Consider the following 19,727-nt stretch of genomic DNA (forward strand, 5'->3'; position numbering starts at 1 on the left):
CTAAATTCAACTTAGCTTGAATCCAACCCACTGGACCTTAAATTCTGCAAACAGCACTGATTATGCCACGGCACCTTTGGCCCTCCAGATGTTACTGAACTAACTGGGGCTGATGGGAGTTTTAGCTCAGCAACATCTGGAGAGCCAAAAGTCTCTCCTGGACTCCTGGACTACACAAATCCCAGAGATCTCCCAAGTGTCCAGCATAGCCCCAGCCCAGGGTGTGTGTGGTCTGATGTGACCAGATGCACCCGGACAGCGCCATGTCTCTCCACCCCACTCCCTGCAAATGATTGAGCAAAGTTGCCACCCTTGTTGAACGCTGCACACTATATTCTGAGTTGCTATGCCTGTCTTCGACATCTGTATGGTTTTGCTGAACACTTGGCAAGAATCAAATTAAAGCTCAGCTGAGTCCTACAAAACCATCTTGGTCCTCTGTTCAGTAATTGACTTTTTGGCAAAGTGCATTCCAAAGGACTATTAAACATTTAAGAAGGTTTTGAAATGTCACATGCTAGGGAATTAAAAGTCCACCCAAGACTTGCACTGGCTCATTTCAGAGGAACTCAAAGTGCTCTGAGGGGGCCTGTGGCTCTCAAGAGAACTTGCTGAACCTGAAAATCTGATAAATCAATGGGATGCTAATGAGGCAATAGGGTAATATTGGGGGCGGGGTTAGTGACCAGGAAATAATTACATTTGTGCCCCATTCTTCTAATCTCCTTGTTGAGCTAGCTTGGAGATTCGCCACACACTCCAGAGCTGCCTCAGGGTTACATTGACATTTCATTCATCTTTTATGCTTAAATGAAGCAGATTATTTTGTCAATAGAAACTACCGGGTTTGAGCCAGAATGACTGCAAGGCCAAGGCCAGTCGAGTCTGTTCTAGTTCCCGGTGGTTCAGAATAATAGCGAGTGCTGGCCTTGGACCTGGAAGGTAAGACTGCAAGCCTGAACACATACAGATTCACTGGGGTTTCCCATCTGCAAACAGGAATGACAGGTTGCAGCTACACTTCTTGAAGCCCCCTCTCAATTCAGTAGGTATTAGTCACACAGGTTAAAGTGTGTGTAGGATTGCAGCTTAGAACATTTTACATGTTGAAAATGGCATGGTAATGATGGCATTTGGGAAGGGACATGGCTCACAGACATGCTTTGCATGCATATAGTCCCAGGCTCAATCTCTGGCATCTCCAGTTAGGGCTAAGCAGGACTCTCCTACCCAAAAACCCTGGAGAGTGTAAATACTAAGATAGATGGAACAATGCTCTTACTTGGTATAAGGCAGCTTCCTAGGTTTCCAATGAAAACCATGGATGACATTCATTTTCTCCTGGGTGGACTGCAGAGACAGCATAGGCCTTGTTCGCAGATTGCGGTGACCCAGAGTTCATAGAATCATAGAGTTGGAAGAGACCACAAGGGCCATCCAGTCCAACCCCCTGCCAAGCAGGAAACACCATCAAAGCATTCCTGACAGATGGCTGTCAAGCCTCCGCTTAAAGACCTCCAAAGGAGGAGACTCCACCACACTCCTTGGCAGCAAATTCCACTGTCAAACAGCTCTTGCTGTCAGGAAGTTCTTCCTAATGTTTAGGTGGAATCTTCTTTCTTGTAGTTTGAATCCATTGCCCCGTATCCGCTTCTCTGGAGCAGCAGAAAACAACCTTTCTCCCTCCTCTATATGACATCCTTTTATGTATTTGAACATGGCTATCATATCACCCCTTAACCTTCTCTTCTCCAGGCTAAACATACCCAGCTCCCTAAGCCGTTCCTCATAAGGCATCATTTCCAGGCCTTTGACCATTTTGGTTGCCCTCCTCTGGACACATTCCAGCTTGTCAGTATCCTTCTTGAACTGTGGTGCCCAGAACTGGACACAGTATTCCAGGTGAGGTCTGACCAGAGCAGAATACAATAAGTTGCAGGCTTATTGTGATTTACTGGGAACAAGCAACATGGTGGGTGCTTGCTTCTTCTTTGTCCCTCCCCTAGCTCGAGTGGGAGAAAAAGCTTGGACACCCACAATTACACGTGACTTCCCATGACACCTGAACCTGGAATCATGGTTTAGTTCTCCCTAACAAGTGAGGCTAGCTAGCCAGCCCTAAACCATGTTTTGCTTTTGGTATATGGCTACCAGCTTGTTGGGGAGACACAAACCACAATCTTGGGTTTGGACATTGTGGGAGATCAAACTTAACTGCTGTTTCCTGTTCCCACCTCCTTCTTCTTGTGCCCAGGGAGAAGAAGATTGAGCAGAAAGCATTAGCATGTGGCTTGTTCCCGATAGCTCATGATATGCCACAAACCTAGGCTTATCAGGGGCCAACGTGGTTGATAAATTCACCCAGAGGATGTAGCTCACCCTCAGCAGGTGAGCTTCTAGAAAAAGGACCTGATATTGATGGTAGTATAGTTGGCACCAGGCTTGCTTTTGAGAGATCTGTCCAGATTTTTCAGTGCCTTACTCGAGTGAAGGAAAGTCTGAGAGGATTAACCCGGAACACCCTTGCTTTAGGATGTTACTGCCAGCACTGTAGTTTAAAATTGTTTTATTGATTGGATCATGACCCAGGATTTCTGTGCAATAAGAAGTGAGGGTTTTTTTGTTTTTGTTTTTAAACCACAACACAACACAACTTAATAAATGAACAACACCCCTGAAAAGGAAAAGTGTTTCAGTCCAATACAGATAACATACGAAATCCAGAGAAAGAAAAGCATACTTCAACTCACATTGACATCCATGGCATATAAGCATGTTAGTCTTGACGGCTCAATCCCACCCTTTTCAAATGCGACTGAAAGATGCAGAACTTCTAAGTTATCACTGGCGGATGGCCTTTCCTACTTACCTGTTTTTGAGGTGTGCTTCCAGGTCACACCGCTGCATCACTTCCTCGCACGCTGAAGAAAAGGGGCACAACACCAAGAGTTTGTCAAGCAGTTTGTGGACGAGGATACTGGATTTTTTGCACAACTTAAAATGGAGCCGTTTGCGGTCCAGAGGGCAGAAATCCTTCTCCTGCAGGAAGTTCCGTAGGCACTTATAGCAGAATGTGTGGCCGCAAGGGGTGTCTAATGGCTGTAGCAAGGGCTGAAGGCAAATATGGCAGACCAAGTCATCGTCCACATCGTTCTGATAATTGTACAAGTGGTTCTCCCTTGTCCAATGCTGTTGGCCACATTCAAAGCACAGAGGGTTCAAGTTCTGCTCCACTGAGACCATCTCCTCATTTGTGGTGCCCATTATAAAGCACTCCGGTTTGGCCTCCTCGTCAATGGAAAACTTGCTTGTAGAGGTTTTATTTGTTCATGATTTTTTTCTGTTTAGCAAAGAGTCATTTTTCTGAAAAGTAAAAAAGATAATCATTTTTTGAGATTCACTGAAAGAGTGAGCGAGAAGACCTGATGCAAGAGAAACTGTGTCCAGCACTGTTGTGTGTACTAAACTTGAGCTCAACCTCTGGCTGAATCTGGAGGGAGAAATTTCATGAAGGAACAGCTTCCCTATTTTTTGCATTTTGGGGGCAGGGTGCAAATTCCATGGCTGGGTATGGGCAACATACAGATCTTCAACTAGTTCCTCCCACTGGTAGCTGCTATTCTACCACTCCAAAATGATATTGCCACCAGCCTTCAGGGGCGACCAAAATGGTGGCCATCAGGAGGGAAAAGAGCATCAGCAGATTTTGTCCCCAACCCGCCACTGATATCCTCCACCACTTTTGTACCCTGAAAATGGGGACATGAAATTGGGGTGTGTGTGTGTGTGTGTGTGTGTGTGTGTGTGGAAATAATGGCGACTAAGCAATAGTGTGTACCACAAACCTAAAAACTGAATTAAAATTAGGTGTCCGTGTAACCCAGTTTCTGCACCGATAAAAGCTGACTGCAACAACCCATTTAACATTATGCAAAATGAGCAGTTTTAACATAAAGAACGTAAGAAGAGCCTGCTGGTTCCACCTTCCTGTTCTCACAGTGGCCAACAAGATGCCTGAGGGAAGCCCGCAAGCAAGATTCTCCTTTCTTGCATTTTCCAGCTACTGGTATTCAGGAACATTACTGCCTCCAATCGTGCAAGCAAAGCAAAGCCACCATAGCTAGTAGCAATCAACAGCCCTCTCCTCCGATCTTCTTTTAATGCCTTCAAAGTTGGTGGCCATCACTGCGGGAGACAATTCCATGGTTTAATTGTGATCTGTGTGAAGAAGTACCGGTACTTCCTTTTATTTGGAATAATCACCCAACATTCAACTTCATTGGATGCTCATGAGTTCTTGTGTTATGAGAGAGGGAGAAAATATTTTCTCTGTCCACTTTCTCCATGCTATGCATGATTTCCATGGTTAGTCTTATTCTGGATAATATTGTGAAATTGTATACTATTTACATCATTCGTTCTGGTTTGTTAGGGAGGCAACAGGGGCCTATCTACATGTTCCATGAAAACAGCCCCTTTTGAGCATTGCGTGTGTGTGATTCAGAACAGAGAAGCAGCAGTGTGCGCACATTTCCTAACTTCCTGTAACTCCACTTTCCAAAGCTGCTTTTCCTTACATGAGGCTGCCAGGATTTGCACGTAAGCTGTAGTTCAGTCCTAGGCTATGTTGGATACTGAAACCCACTCCCAACAGCTGGAAATGTTCTCTTCTGGCTCCTGGCATTGCCTGAACACTTTTAAACATTCCTTGACAGCTGTTAAGAGCTAGAAGTTTGCTGTAAAAAGAATCATAGCTGAATTTGTCACACAGAGGCACCACATTCTGTACTTTTCCAACGCCCCAATGGTGTCACAGAACACTAGTTCCAAAACATTACACGGAAATGGGAAGGCATAGCACTTGGCCCTTTATTTTCCCACAACGAAAACATTTTCCAGTGCTATGCACCAGCTATTATGTGCTTTTTTGGCTACAAGCGAGGCTACGTGGAGCAGCAGGAGCACTTAAGCTCAAAACAAAAACAATTCATTTCATTGACTTAGCACAAAACAAATGCTCCTATTGTGCAGTAGAGGTTAGAAGACCCCATTCATCAAACCTGCCTTTTAAAACAGGAGGAAACACGACCATACGTGCAGAGATGTTTGGCTCCATTTCCACCACTACCACCCGGTCCTGTTATGCATTTTATAGTCAGCAATATCAAAAGCCAAACGCATATGTGGAATGTTTGCCCATCTCAGTGATTAGCAATTAAAACTCTGTGTGCTTTATAATCTACACACACACACACAAACACACACAAACACACACGGTTTTGATGACTGCTGCTAATTAGTAATGTCTGTGTTTTCATATTTTTGGGGTTTGCAATGTGTTTTGTTATTTTGTTGTTAGCTGCAGCAGACATGGAAAGGCAGGAGAAACATCTTATTTGAAAACAAAACTCAAGAGGAACATTAGTTGTCATCTATCTTTTTTATATATACATTTTTATGAGTTTTACATCAAAGTTGCACACCATAAACATAACATTTTCAAACCTTAAAAGTGGTTCTTTTGAACCTTGAGACCTGCTTCCCTCCCTCCATGGGTTCCAATTCGAAAACATTTTTCCTGCATCTTTTACTGTAATCTATCTATTATATAATCATGGTATCCCAAATCCATATTGCTTTACAAGTGTCACAGTATTCCTGCAAATGATTTCAACTGTTTACAGCGGTCTCTCAAATATGTTAGAAAATTATTCCAGTCTTTTAAGAATACTTGGTCTTCTTGATTTAATAATGATCTCAGGGTCAGTAGTAAGTAATAGTAAGCAGTGAGTAGTAAGGAATGAGACAGGCTTTTAGGTTATGCTATGCTTTTAATAGGTTATGCTATGGATTATGTTATGGATTATGTTATGTTTTAATAGATTATGTTTTAATAAGGATGAGAGTGTTGGAGATATGTGCAAATGTGTATGGTAAATCTGGTCTTTGGGTGTTTGATTTTCGTTGTTGTGTATACTGTGTATATACGGACAATGACAATAAATAAATCTAATCTAATCTAATTTCTGATCTTTCCCAGCTGTCATCGATCTGTGCAATGTGCTGTGTACCAATGCAAACATAATACTGGTCATATGACATCCCCCAAAGAATCCTGGGAAATGGGGTTTATCCCTCAGAGAGCTACAATTCCCAGCACCCTAAACAAATGACACTTCCCAACTTTCTCTAGGGGAAATCATGAGCTTAAAATGTATGGTGTTTATGTAGCCCAATATTCTGTTTATTTTCCTGGTTTGTTAACTAACACTAAGCTACAATTCCCAGGTTAAGTGCTAGCTTCCCAGGGAGCGCTAGCTTAATACAAACCAGGATTTTTGTTTCAAACCTGTGGTAAAGAAGGCTCTCCAGTAACCACAGTGAGCCATATCAGATCAGGCTAAGAAACCAGAGCTCTCCCTCTGCAGATTTTATCTTAGTAAAGGTAAAGGGACCCCTGACCATTAGGTCCAGTCGTGTCTGACTCTGGGGTTGCGGCTCTCATCTCGCTTTATTGGCCGAGGGAGCCGGCATACAGCCTCCGAGTCATGTGGCCACCATGACTAAGTAGCTTCTGGCGAACCAGAGCAGCGCATGGAAACGCCATTTACCTTCCCACCGGGAGCTCTACTTGCACTTTGATGTGCTTTCGAACTGCTAGGTTGGCAGGAGCTGAGACCAAACAACGGGAGCTCACCCCATTGCGGGGATTCGAACCGCCAACCTTCTGATTGGCAAGCTCTAGGCTCAGTGGTTTAACCCACAGCGCCACCCGCGTCCCTAGACTTTATTTTACCTTGAAACAAAATCCACACCTACCCCGTAACTGTGGTTGGACAGTTCATTGGTATCTACTGTACGTGAAACCTCAGGCCTGGGGGTCAGATGTGGCTCTCTCTTTCTGGCCTTTGGGAGTCTCCCAGAGCATGTCCACTCCACAAGCCGCACCCTTCACTGGCCCTCCTCTGAGTCCTTCCTGGGTGCTTTTGCCTGGCTGCAATTCCTCCTTGAACAAGCACTATGATACCACTATGAACACTCATGGCTTCCCCCAAAGCACTCTGGGAGCTAGAGTTGGTTCAAAGAGTGTTGAGAGTTGTTAGGCCACACACACCCATTCCCCTCACAGAGGTACCATTCCCAATATTCCCTGTGAAGAAGGTCTGATAAACTGCTGCCAGCCCAACACTGACAACACTGAGCTAGAGGAACCAATGGATACTCAGTCTCAGGCAGCGTCCTATGTGACTTCAAACTGTACTTTCAGATTCTTGCTTAAAGAGAAACCCTGGTTGCTCTTAGCTACGATTACGGCTGATACCGGCAAAACTGCTTAAGAGGGGAATTTGAGGCGGAGAGCGAAGTTTGCGTGGCTTCCAGTGCGCTAGCTGTGGTTAGCAAAAAGCCTGCTCCGAGCGCATTAATAATACACACACACTTGATTTGTGGAACAAAGAGCAAGTCACGTCGACAGGCTACTGTTATAAATAGGTTTCATAATTAATAGCTGACAGCCAATACCCTGGCTTTTCTAATGAAATAAAACATGCGATACGATGAGATGGAGAGAAAGTCACACCGGTGGGAGATAATTAAAATGTCAGTCCCAGCCAAGTAGCCTTGCATTTGCATGTTAATGAGGTCGCCTCCCTGGCACGTGTTAACTAGCCATTGTCTTAAACAGGAAGGCTAGCAACAGAGAAAGCAACACAGGTCGGTGGCTGGGGGGTCTGGGGCGCTTAGAGGTTGTTGCTAGGGGGGGGGCTGCAGTATTATTAGCCCCATACTGCAGATGGGGAAAGGGAGACCTGAAACAGAAAGAACCATAGTTTGCCTTAGGCAACCTAATGAGTTTGGGGACCCCCCTCCCATTTCCACTGGTAATCCTGGATATCATACTGATTTGAGAATAGAGGCTTCTCATTGGCATATTTTTTTGTAGGTAACATTCTGTTCCATAGCAGCAATTCCTTCTGCAGATGACTTAGTCATAAGCAAATGATTAGCATCGATTCTACTTTTTTCATGATTGTGTGTAAGCCTTTTATTTATGCACGAAACCAAAAATTATTTTTAAAAACAACCACCAGAACAAGGCATCACATACACCACCCACTGCTCTGCGCAAAAACATGCATCATCACACTTATCCTAAAGATTGCCTATAAAAGGATTGCCTTGTATGGCTGCCATCAGCAAAATCATTCTATCCAAAGCAGTTCCATTGAAATCAATGGAAAGTTAAGTGGTTTGGAGATTGTTCCTATCGGGTAGTATAATTCCAGAGGGGCGGGGTGTCGAAACACATTGTGCATCCTAAAAATGTTTATTTCCCAGCAAAGATGCAAAGCTATGCAATCTATAAGGCTCCTGAACTTTCCAGATTGAAGCAGCTGCAGCATATTCTTGTATTATACATTTCAGTAAAATATTGCATTATACAAATATTGTATCTTGTATTATACGTTTCAGTCGTAGCTGAACAGCACAGCAAACCCATCACGAAGACAACTGCAAATCCATTTTTAATAGGAATACTGTCGAAATGACAAACGCTCCTGGCATTAGTTGACAACGGATGTATTTGCCCCAGTCGAGCGAAGGAGATCTGTGAGTGCAATTAATGCAAATATGGATAAGCACAATGATACTCAATCCCAAAATCAATTTATCTGTTGATAATGTGCATTCCCCCACCTGGGGAACTAATGGTATGCTATGCACAGCCTAAACTAGCCCAAATATGCTTCAATACATTCTGGCTCCAGCCCTGTGCTACTTTGACACTTGAAGGCCTGTTTCTCCACCCTTCTTCTCAGTTACCTTGAAGGAAGATCACTGTTAAATCAGCACAGTGCATACTCTGTGCTAAAAATATTCACACAGTGTCTCAGCAATCCAGATTCTGCACCACAAAAAGGAATTCCCAAATAATGATGCAACTCAAGGAAATCTGCCTATTTTTGTTTTGCATTAGCTTGTTATTCCATTTGGCGCCATTTGTGCCTGGTTGCACAGTAGGGGGCATAGCTCCTTGCAAGCAGAAGGTCCCAAGTTCAATCCCTGGCATCTCCAGGTAGGGCTGGGAGAGAACCTTTGCCTGAAATCCTGGAAAGCCCCTGCCAAGTGATGCTGAGCTAGATGGATCAATGATCTGACTCGGTATAAGGCAGATTGCTAGGTTCTTATCAAAGATTCCCAGACAATTGTGCCAAAGGATCATTCTCAAAAGCTTTGTTGCCTTCTGCAAACAGTCATGGGGCAGGTAGTGCAGCTTTAGTTGTGAGTTTGCTATCCTTTGCATGGACTCTCTCCTGTATTCTCCCTTGGCAGAAGCATAGCTGTCAACTTTCCCTTTTTTGCGGGAAATTCCCTTATTCCAGCGCAGTTTCCCACTGCAAAAAAGGGAAGGTTGACAGCTATGGACAGGAGAGAGTGGAAACTTCCCCTGGCAAGTTTCATGAACTACCCCAGGCATAGGCAAACTCGGCCCTCCAGATGTTTTGGGACTACAACTCCCATCATCCCTGACCACTGTTCCTGTTAGCTAGGGTTGATGGGAGTTGTAGTCCCAAAACATCTGGAGAGCGGAGTTTGCCTATGCCTGAACTACCCTCTCAGGAAAGCCATATTTTCCACTGGCTGCAAACTAAATTGCTTTGGAATAAAAGAGATGCCATCCAGATACAGGACTGGCAGCTGCAGAGATGAATGACAGATAGGGGCAGATTCAGAGTGCCAAGATCTGAACTGACATGCACAGCTCTAAGGTGTGCAATGAATTCCTTTTGCGGCTACCGTGAGAATCACTTTGTTCTTTCTCATTCCTCTCAGAGAGGTCATACGGCTAATGGAAACTTTTCCTTATGAATACCAACAGCGTGGGTTTCCAAGCAAGAGAAAGAAAGGGAACTCTGACCATAAAATTAAGTGTATTACATGGTGATCATAATTCTGCCTTATACCATCAGCCTTGAAATGTCATTTCCTTTTCGGCCACCATTTGGTTAAGGCAGGAAATCACATGTGCATTAGATGTTTTGAAAGTATTTGGAGGAAACTGAATTGATGTGGTAGACTGTCAGGATGTTTCCGTAACTGAGGATATCTGCAAAATACCTGAACAATTGGTGGAAAAGACAGGGGTGAGGTAGCGTCTAAATGTTTTTCCAGCTATGTTTTTAACTTTCTTAACTGGTTTGTTTATTTTCCTCTCTGACCTGGCTGTTCCAATTTAAGGCCATTATGCTTTAAGATTTAAAAATGCACAATTCCTTTAGTTTGGCTGTACCAAGAATTTAGACACACACACACCCTGCAGTCTTCATCATGTAAATAATATTGGGCCCAACATTGTCTGCTCCCAATACTTGTATGCCATATTAATTTTTTTTCAAACAATACCCAAGTAGAGAATGGATAATTTATTGGCACATTTTTGTGTTTAAATGATTTTAGACAGCAGATTTGCTAGTTCCACTTAAAGATAGAGGTCTCTGCAACCCCTCAGAGGTCAAAAGCTGCTCATGTACTGTACTTTTTGCATAGGGTTAAAAAATGCATGCTATATATTCTCATGACTATTTCCTGGTTGAGCTTTAGAGACCCTTCTGAGTACCTTGCTTGAGGCGAGCGATGCATTTATTACTGGGCAGGTGGTAAAATATCTGAATGTTGTCATGCCTCTTAGACTTGCTATGAAAGTCAGTTCTTAGCTTGTCAATGGACTGACAAAAATAATGTGATTGTTCTACAATTTCATTTTTCCTTTCTTTTTGCACACATGCCAAGTGGGTGGAGGATGGAAGAAGGAAAGAGCCATGCCAATCTGGGCATGCACCCAAAATAAAACATGTAATTTTATTTTATGCAAAATTTACTCCCACTCTAAACATAAGACATTCTGCTTGCAAAATGAGAACACTTCTTAGCACAGAACCCCAATTTCTCAAACATAATAGATGTGCTGCTCTCATTGTTGGCCCAGCAAGGAGAGAAAAACATCCCTCACTGATGATGGAGGCAGGTACCAACATAATGGCAGCCATGTAAACCGATGTTGGAGAGAGGAACAAAGGAACAAAGATGCAAAGTAAACTTGAGCAAGGAAGAACAGGTAAATGGCATTTATATTTCAACTGGGAGAGTCTGTCATCACCTACACCAGGGATGGGAAACCAGAGGTGTTCCAGATGTTATTGGACTCCCAACTTCCATCAGCCCCAGTTAGCACAGCCAACAGTCATGGACGATTAGGGGAACTGTAGTTCGGCAACGTCCAGAGAGCCATAGGTTATGAACCATAGCGCTACATTGCTACCCAGGGCATCAAGGTTTCTGGAGAGAAGACTGGTCACATCACAGTGCTATCCCAAGGGACAAGGCTCATCCCTCCTGAATTTGGAGTACAAGGCTCCTGCAAGTCATTGCTATGTACAGCTGAAATGATTACCAGGTGTTGCCCGGGGGGAAACAGTGCATTGTACATATACCCTGCGTGCAACAGTTCAGTTATCACCTGCCATATATGATTCAGGTAATCAGGTGCCTTCCATCAGTCATTTGGGCCTATTTCATGAAACATACTGGGTGACCTTGTGCTAGTCACTGTCTTCTTGAACTAGCCTACCTCACAGGGTTGTTGTGAAGGTAAAAAAAGGGATGAAAAGCATGCCGTGTGTGCTGCCCTGTGCTTATATGAGAATATATGAATGCATACATAAAATAGCACACAGATAAATATGATTGCAGCCCTGCTGAGGGAAGCTTTTAATATCTGATGTTTTATTACTTTTTTTAAATGATTATTATTATCATTAATTCTATTGGGAGCCGCCCAGAGTGGCTGGAGAAATCCAGCCAGATGGGCGGGGTATAAATAAATAAATAAATAAATAAATGATATTGGTATTATTGCAGATGAGGGCTAAAGTGATTTTTTGTATGGAGGAGCATCCCGATTCCCTGAATATAGAAAACCTGCAGGTAGAAAGAGGCTAGAACCCTTCTTTATGACAAATAGTTTTCAACATACAGGGAAACTGTTTATAATGAAGAAGAATCAATCAAGTGACACCTGAACTGTGGTGTATAAGTTTACGATCTTATCTGCTGCTCATGATAACTAGACCTTGATGATCAGCCTAGATTTTCATGAGCCACTTTACGCAGAAAGGCTCAAAGAGATACATGGTGCAACATTATTAAAAACAGCGAAAACAAAAAGGCAATCAGACCGGTCCTGAAAGATCTTCATTGGCTCCTAGTACCTTTACGAGCACAATTCAAAGTGTTGGTGCTGACCTTTAAAGCCCTATACGGCCTGTATACTTGAAGGAGCGTCTCCACCCCCATCGTCCAGCCCGGACACTGAGGTCCAGCGCCGAGGGCCTTCTGGCAGTTCCCTCGCTGCGAGAAGTGAGGTTACAGGGAACCAGGCAGAGGGCCTTCTCGGTAGTGGCGCCTGCCCTGTGGAACGCCCTCCCAGCAGATGTCAAGGCAATAAGCAGCTATTTTACTTTTAAAAGACAACTGAAGGTGGCCCTTTTTTAGGGGAGTTTTTAATGCTTGATGCTGTATTGTTTTTAATATTCGGTTGAAAGCCGCCCAGAGTGGCTGGGGAAACCCAGCCAGATGGGCGAGGTATAAATATATTATTATTATTATTATTATTATTATTATTATTATTATTATTATTATTACCACCATAAAACAAATCCTTGCATTCCCCAACAGAGACTGTGAGGATCTGAAAGGGTTACACACAGATCTAGCTACGCCGTCACACAGGAACTGATGTCATGTTATGCTTTGTAATATGAGACTGCTGTAATTCTCAGAGACCGAGTCTGAAGTCTGTGTGAGAAGGTTGCTTTCGTTTTTGCCTGTACCGGAGAGGAGCCATGAATGCCTCATCTCCGGGCGTTTGATCTATGCTACGCTGTAATAAATCTGCTTTGCTGACAGTGGAGGAGTCAGTGTACGTTTGTTAAAGACTGCTGATTAACAAAGACGATATTGCAGGAGGTTTCGCTTCAAGAACGCTGTGCATTTGAACTCTGCTATGAAGGTGAAAGTTGTTTTGGAACTGCGTGATCGGGAAGCCTGCCGGACCCATTTTGGTGATTTGTGGCTTCTGAACGCAGGGGTTTTATTGCTTCTGACCCCTCGCAACACAAAAGGTTATGGGCAAAAGGTTATGGCTTTGCTAATTGCCTGCCTGCTATCGTCTTCAAAGGGAGGAATGGACAGTGTGCCACGGCAGTGAAACCCAGCTGGAGTGCAGCCAGGGCTGGCAAGCATTCGCTGGTGGGACGACGCCATTAATCCGGAGCCGGGAGTTTGAGTTCTACAGCAGTAAGTAGAAAAGCCCCGGGGGGAGAGAATGGCTGCCGCTGCTGAAGGAAATGAATCCTTTTCCTGCCCCTTTCCTCCACTGAATGGAGAAAATTATTTGGAATGGAGAGTGAAAGCCCAAGCTTGGATTCTTGCCAGAGGGCTTAGTGAATGCCTGAGAAACCCCCCTGTCCAAGCTGCTGCTGGCGCTGGAGCTGCAGCGGTCGCAGCTGCGCAAGCTGAGCAACGCAGGGATGAGAGAGCCAGGGGAATGCTCATAATGGCCCTGGAAGGTTCCCAATTGCCCCTGATAGCTGGACTTGAGAGTGCTCACGCTATCTGGGCCGGGCTGGAAGGAATTTATATGAGACCTACAGCTGGTGCAAAAATCCATTTGACCAGGCAGCTGTATGGCTTAAAACTGGCTCATGGACAGAGCGTCCAAGAACATGTGCAAAAAGTGATAGCCACGTTGGAAAAGCTGAGGCTTTTGGGCATCACGTATACGGAGGAGCAGAAGTCGTATATCTTGCTCACTTCTGTTTTTGATGAGTATGAGAGCCTTTGTCTCACTCTGGAAGCCATGCCTGCTGCAGATCTTAATCTCCGGTTGATTGCGGGACGCTTACAGGAGGAGGAGAGTAGGAGGCACAGTGACTCCGGCAATGGATATGCTGGAGGCTGCCCTGTTCCCAGCAGGAGAGGGGGGGCAGCTAGAAACAAAAGCCATGATGAGTCAACTGTGCAGGCCTTTGCTGCTACACGTCGCTGTTATCTCTGTAATTCGAGTAGCCACCTGCAACGAGACTGCAAGGCCAGAGGCGCTGCTAATGTAAACACACAGATAAGAGGTTTTGGCAAGCCTGGAACCGCACGTAGGAGAGACAGAGGTGGGGGCTCGACTGGAACAGGCCCACGTCATCTTGCTGCTGCTATGGCTACCGTCAAGGACGTTCCTGTTGCTAAGTTACAGTTCATGATTGACACAGCAGCATCTCACCATTTTATACCACCTGGTAACCATGCTCGGGACTGCAAGGACATTGTTGGAGGAAAACAAGTTTCCCTTGCTGATGGTTCAAAGAAAAAGCTACAGACTGAAGCTACTGTCTTTGTTGATTTTTTACAGGCTGATCTTCAATGCTTTGTTCTTCCAGGCATGAAGCGCTGTTTATTGTCTGTGTCTTCTCTTTTAAGGGATGGGTATGTGGTTCATTTGGAGAATGATGTCTGTACCATCTCTAAAGGGGGTAAACTGTTGGTCAGTGTTCCTTGTAATGATGATGGAGTTTTTGTTTTGGAAACAGGTAACAGTACCTCTGACACAGCACAGGCGCTGTGCGCGAATACGCCGATGCATCGTGATTGTTTACACTTATGGCATCAACGCTTTTCTCATAGGAATTGGCAGTACGTAAAGAAGGCCCCAGGTAACACGCAAGGGTGCGAGTTTTCACCATGCTCACGGTTTCTTGACTGTGCTGCATGCAAACAGGCCAAGGTAAAAACGTGCCATTTTCCTAGATCAGAGAGAGTCACCACGGAGTGTTTTGCCCTCGTTCATGCAGACCTCTGTGGTCCGTTCCCGACGCCCAGCATGGGCGGAGCCAAATTCATTCTAACTCTCACGGACGACCACTCGAGAGCAGGATGGTCGATTCCGCTCAAACACAAGGGGGAGGCGGCCAGCATGATCAAGGAGTGGGTCGTTGCGGTTGAACTTGAGTTTTCCTGCAAAGTTCGCAGCTTTCAGTCGGACCGAGGAATGGAATTCTTAGGGTCCGCACTGCAAGGGTTTTTCCAAAAGAAAGGTATCAAGCACAGGTTGTCAGCTCCATATGCTCCTTCCCAGAACGGAGTTGCCGAGAGGAGGAACAGGACGCTGCAAGAGGCGGTGTCAGCCATGCTTTTCGATGCTAAGTTGCCTCAGAAGTTCTGGGCTGAAGCATGGAAGTGTGCTTCTTTCTGTTTGAACCGCACCTACAATTCGGTGGTAGGTGACACGCCCTATGCTCTGTTGTATGGCAAGAAGCCAAAGGTTCACTTCATGAGAGTGTTCGGCTGCCAGGCTTATGTGCTGCTGCCTAAAGCCAAGCGCCGCAAAGGTGGACCTAGGTCCCAAAAGATGATCTTCGTCGGGTATGAGCCAGCCTCCAAGGCCTGGAGGTTCGTCTACCCTGAGGGGAAGGATCAGTCTCGGGTAGTGCTCAGCTGCAGTGCTGAGTTCTGCGAGCAGGAGGGGTGGAAACGTGTTCACGGCAATCCAGAAGTTCTCACTGACATTCTGGAAGGTCCTGAAGATGTGGGACAAGCAGGTGCACCACCAGCTGGTGGTGGTGGTCCGGGTGGTGGTCCGGCTGGTGGACCAGGTCCAGCTGGCGGACCAGCCCCGGCCGTTGGTCCAGCTCCGAGAGGTAGTGGTGCTGCCACTCCTGGCACTTCTGGTGGTTCGGGCCGAGCACCCAACCAAGGCCAGGTTGCACCACGTCCAGTAGCTACTCTGAAGCAAGAGCCGCGGAGTGCACCAGTTTCTCCAAAGGCTAGATCTGGAAGACAGTTCAAGCGCAGTAGAACGTCTCCAGAGGCTGGTTCAGGGGAACAGTCCAAGAGGAGCAGGTCAGTAGGAGAGTCACCAGACGCCAGGGACTCACAGGCAGAGTCCAGCTCGTCTGGGTCAGAGGGGGACTCCGATGACACACTGAGGAGGTCCCAGAGGACCACGAAAGGAATTCCTCCTGACAGATACACAGCCACTAGCGTGTGGGCTTGTATGGCTCTGTGTGAGCCAGAGAGCTTTGAGGAAGTGCAGAAATTGCCTGAGCCGGAAGCCAAGAAGTGGCACCAGGCAATGCAGAAGGAGATGGACTCCATGAAGGCACTGAAGGTGTTCTCCACAGTGACGCTACCCAAGGGTGAGCGTGCTGTGAGCAGTCGCTGGGTGTTTAGGCTTAAACCCACAGCAACTGGAGAACCTCAGTATAAAGCTAGGCTAGTAGCCAGAGGCTTCACGCAGAAGAAGGGCTTGCATTACACGGAGGTGTATGCGCCGACTTCTAGGAGTGGATGTGGACGTCGCTTATCTGAACTCGTCTTTGGAGGAGGTTCTGTACATGCTACCTCCACCAAGGTTCGAGGGCAATAAGCAGCACAACCCAGTGTACATGCCTGGAATGGCATCAAGAGGGTACTGAGGTACCTACAAGGTTCCAGAGATTGGCGCCTCAAGCTGTCATCAGAAGGTGGAGCACAGCTCTCTTGCTGGTCTGACAGCAGCTGGGCCAATCTGGATGACAGGAAATCAGTGTCTGGACTCGTTGTCAAGTACGGGGAGGCTCTGGTCGGGTGGAGATCCAGAAAGCAGAGTCTTCTAGCTCTCTCCTCTACAGAGGCTGAATTCAGTGTGTTATCTGAAGCCTGTAGGGAGATGGAGTTCTACAAGTGCTTGGTCCAGGAAGTCAATGGGGAGTGTTGTTTACCCATCACAGTTTGGGAGGACAACCAGCCCTGTATGAAACTGGCAGAGACTGGACAGTTCAAGTCCAGAACCAAACACTTGGACATCCGGTTTAGGAATGTTTGTCAGAGTATTCAGACAGGCTTGGTGAAGCTGAAGTATTGTCCAAGCCAAGAGAACCTAGCGGATGGGTTCACCAAACCTTTGGGGTTCCAACTGCATTGGGAATTCTGTAATGGTTTGTATCTGGTGTAGGCCACAACCTGCACCGTGCCCTGTGTGTCCGGCGAGAGGGGGTGTGAGGATCTGAAAGGGTTACACACAGATCTAGCTACGCCGTCACACAGGAACTGATGTCATGTTATGCTTTGTAATATGAGACTGCTGTAATTCTCAGAGACCGAGTCTGAAGTCTGTGTGAGAAGGTTGCTTTCGTTTTTGCCTGTACCGGAGAGGAGCCATGAATGCCTCATCTCCGGGCGTTTGATCTATGCTACGCTGTAATAAATCTGCTTTGCTGACAGTGGAGGAGTCAGTGTACGTTTGTTAAAGACTGCTGATTAACAAAGACGATATTGCAGGAGGTTTCGCTTCAAGAACGCTGTGCATTTGAACTCTGCTATGAAGGTGAAAGTTGTTTTGGAACTGCGTGATCGGGAAGCCTGCCGGACCCATTTTGGTGATTTGTGGCTTCTGAACGCAGGGGTTTTATTGCTTCTGACCCCTCGCAACACAAAAGAGACCATCAGATAAGCCCCAGATACCACCAACTGTTGTATAAATTTAACAGTGAAATGCTTGAGAGAAGAGAAACCCCCTGGCACCAGAAAGATGTCGTTTTTGGTGCCAGGCGAGCCTCTCTGGGGAGAGCATTCCGTAAACCAGGGGCTGCTACTGAAAAGGCCCCTTCTCTTTTTGCTATCCTACATACACAAGCCTCTCATGATGTAATATCTAGCACCCACCACAAACTCTGTACATTGGGCACGGTAGATTTATTATTATAACAGTAATAATACTGGTGAAAGAATTGCAAGCAAGATGATAGCAAGTGTCAAGGGAAAGAGAGAAAGTGCTATAAAATCTGCCTTTCAAAACATATAATTCACTCAGAAATGAGCCCCTTGGAATTTCAGAATGACAACCAAATAGCGCGGCTGATGCTACTGCTGCTGCTGCTGCTTCTTTTAAATTTTGCACGATGTGCTCCCGATCATGATGCCGCTTGTAACTGCGATTTGTCAGTGAGCATCACTGCGCAGCCTTAAGAAGGTGGCTTCTAACAAATGACATCTTGTAGTTTATCCTTTTAAGAAATAGTATGACAAGGAACATCTCTCCCGGAGGGCACAATTGACAATGCGGCTTCTGTCGTGTTAAGATTTGCTAATTGGGCGTCGAGCTTGGTGCGGCTGCGCCAACAGAACAATCCCGTGATGAAAACCAATGCATGATTCACACCAGCCTATGCCTGGTTCTCACACGCATTTACCCCGCTTGATTTCTTCTCTGCACTGCATGTCTCCTTGGATCACCTCACAGGCAGTCACAGCTGTTTTTGGACTACAGTTCCCATCATCTCTGACCTGGTCCTGCTAGACAGGGATGATGGGACTTGTAGTCCAAAAACAGCTGGAGACCTGAATTTGAGAAACCCTGCTGTAACCCACGGATTGCCGAGCTGGCCCCCAAAAGTGCTTATGTGCCCCCACTTCTATTGTAGCCAATTGTGTTGGGCAGTCATAGCTGGGGAGGTAAGGGCTCCCTGGGAAGAGGGACTGATTGTTGAACCACTCTGCGAATTGTACCTCTATGGTGGGAATAGGGGTCCCTGAACCAACTACAGTTCCCAGGATTCTTAGGGGGGAGCCGTGGCTGCTGGAAGTGGCATTATACAACTTTAAATGTATATGGTCTGACAGGTTCATGCCAGTAAAGTGGCTTGGTCTGCCACCAAAGGCACAAAAGCAAGTTAAAATGACGGAAATGAATGACTAGTTCCAAATCAGTTATGAATTGAATTTTAAATAATTGAAACAAATGGAGTAATTAAACTGGATAGGGAATCATTTCCGCTTTGGAGCAACTGACTTCGCTGGCTTCAGACTTCCTTTGCCTTGCTTTCCACTTGCCTTAGCATCCACTCCACAGGAACCTGTTCTGACAGTGATCTATATTTCACCTGACTACCATCAAACTAAAAAAAAAAAAAAGCACAAAAACCCTATAAGCAGAGTTCGGATTTAAGCCTAATTACGCCGCAGCTCCGAAGCAGATGCTCGGCCCGTCTCAGCGCTCAGCAAAATTACAGCATCTTACATGGGGGCTTAGCCAGCTGCCTTAACTAGGCACTGATATAGCAGGATAATTAGAGACAACATAAACGGCTCCATATCTGATCTTGTCATATTTTTCATGACAAGCATCTGGCGCTGTAAAGCAAAAACAAAGCTCCGCGTCAATTTCTGATGACTTCACCCTCCATCAAACATGGCTTGCCTCAACGGGGATCTGCTCCATGACTGAAGAGGCACTGATGGCGAGGGGATGGGCAGGAGTGACAAATGATGCAAAACTGTAAGCAATATTCTTTTGATTCCACCCCACCCACCATTTTTATTTAAGTGTGGTAATTATATGGCAGTGATAATCAGGGCCCACTTTTATCCAGCCACTATTTTCCATTAACATTAGGGTGTATGGGGTGTTAGGGTAAGGGCAGTACCTGTGGTGGGGGACACGTCATGCTCCTTCTGGGGTAGTCTGTCCACCTTTGGTCCCCACCCTGCACATGGCTCTCACCTGTGGCTCCTAGAGGCTGTCAGCATGTGACAGCAGCCACATCTTGGTAAACATCTCAACTGGCCAGCTAAACCAGGTGAGGGTAGCTGATGGGTCTCAAAGCCTCAGTGAGTTAGGGACTTCCCTGCATGTGAAG

At 45.8% G+C, this 19,727-nt stretch overlaps 1 protein-coding gene across 3 annotated transcripts in view; it reads right to left on the bottom strand.

Moving 5' to 3' along the window:
- Positions 1-19,727, bottom strand: part of LNX2 (ligand of numb-protein X 2) — a 77,697-nt gene that overhangs the window by 18,533 nt on the left and 39,437 nt on the right. For all 3 annotated transcript variants that reach the window (XM_033146409.1, XM_033146411.1, XM_033146410.1), the window contains exon 2: positions 2,870-3,363. In XM_033146409.1, coding sequence (XP_033002300.1) covers positions 2,870-3,264 — 395 coding nt within the window. In that variant the 5' untranslated portion in view covers positions 3,265-3,363. The remainder of the gene's footprint in view (positions 1-2,869; positions 3,364-19,727) is intronic.

The sequence above is a fragment of the Lacerta agilis genome, chromosome 4 (genome assembly GCF_009819535.1).
Source record: "Lacerta agilis isolate rLacAgi1 chromosome 4, rLacAgi1.pri, whole genome shotgun sequence".
Classification (NCBI taxonomy): Eukaryota; Metazoa; Chordata; class Lepidosauria; order Squamata; family Lacertidae; genus Lacerta; species Lacerta agilis.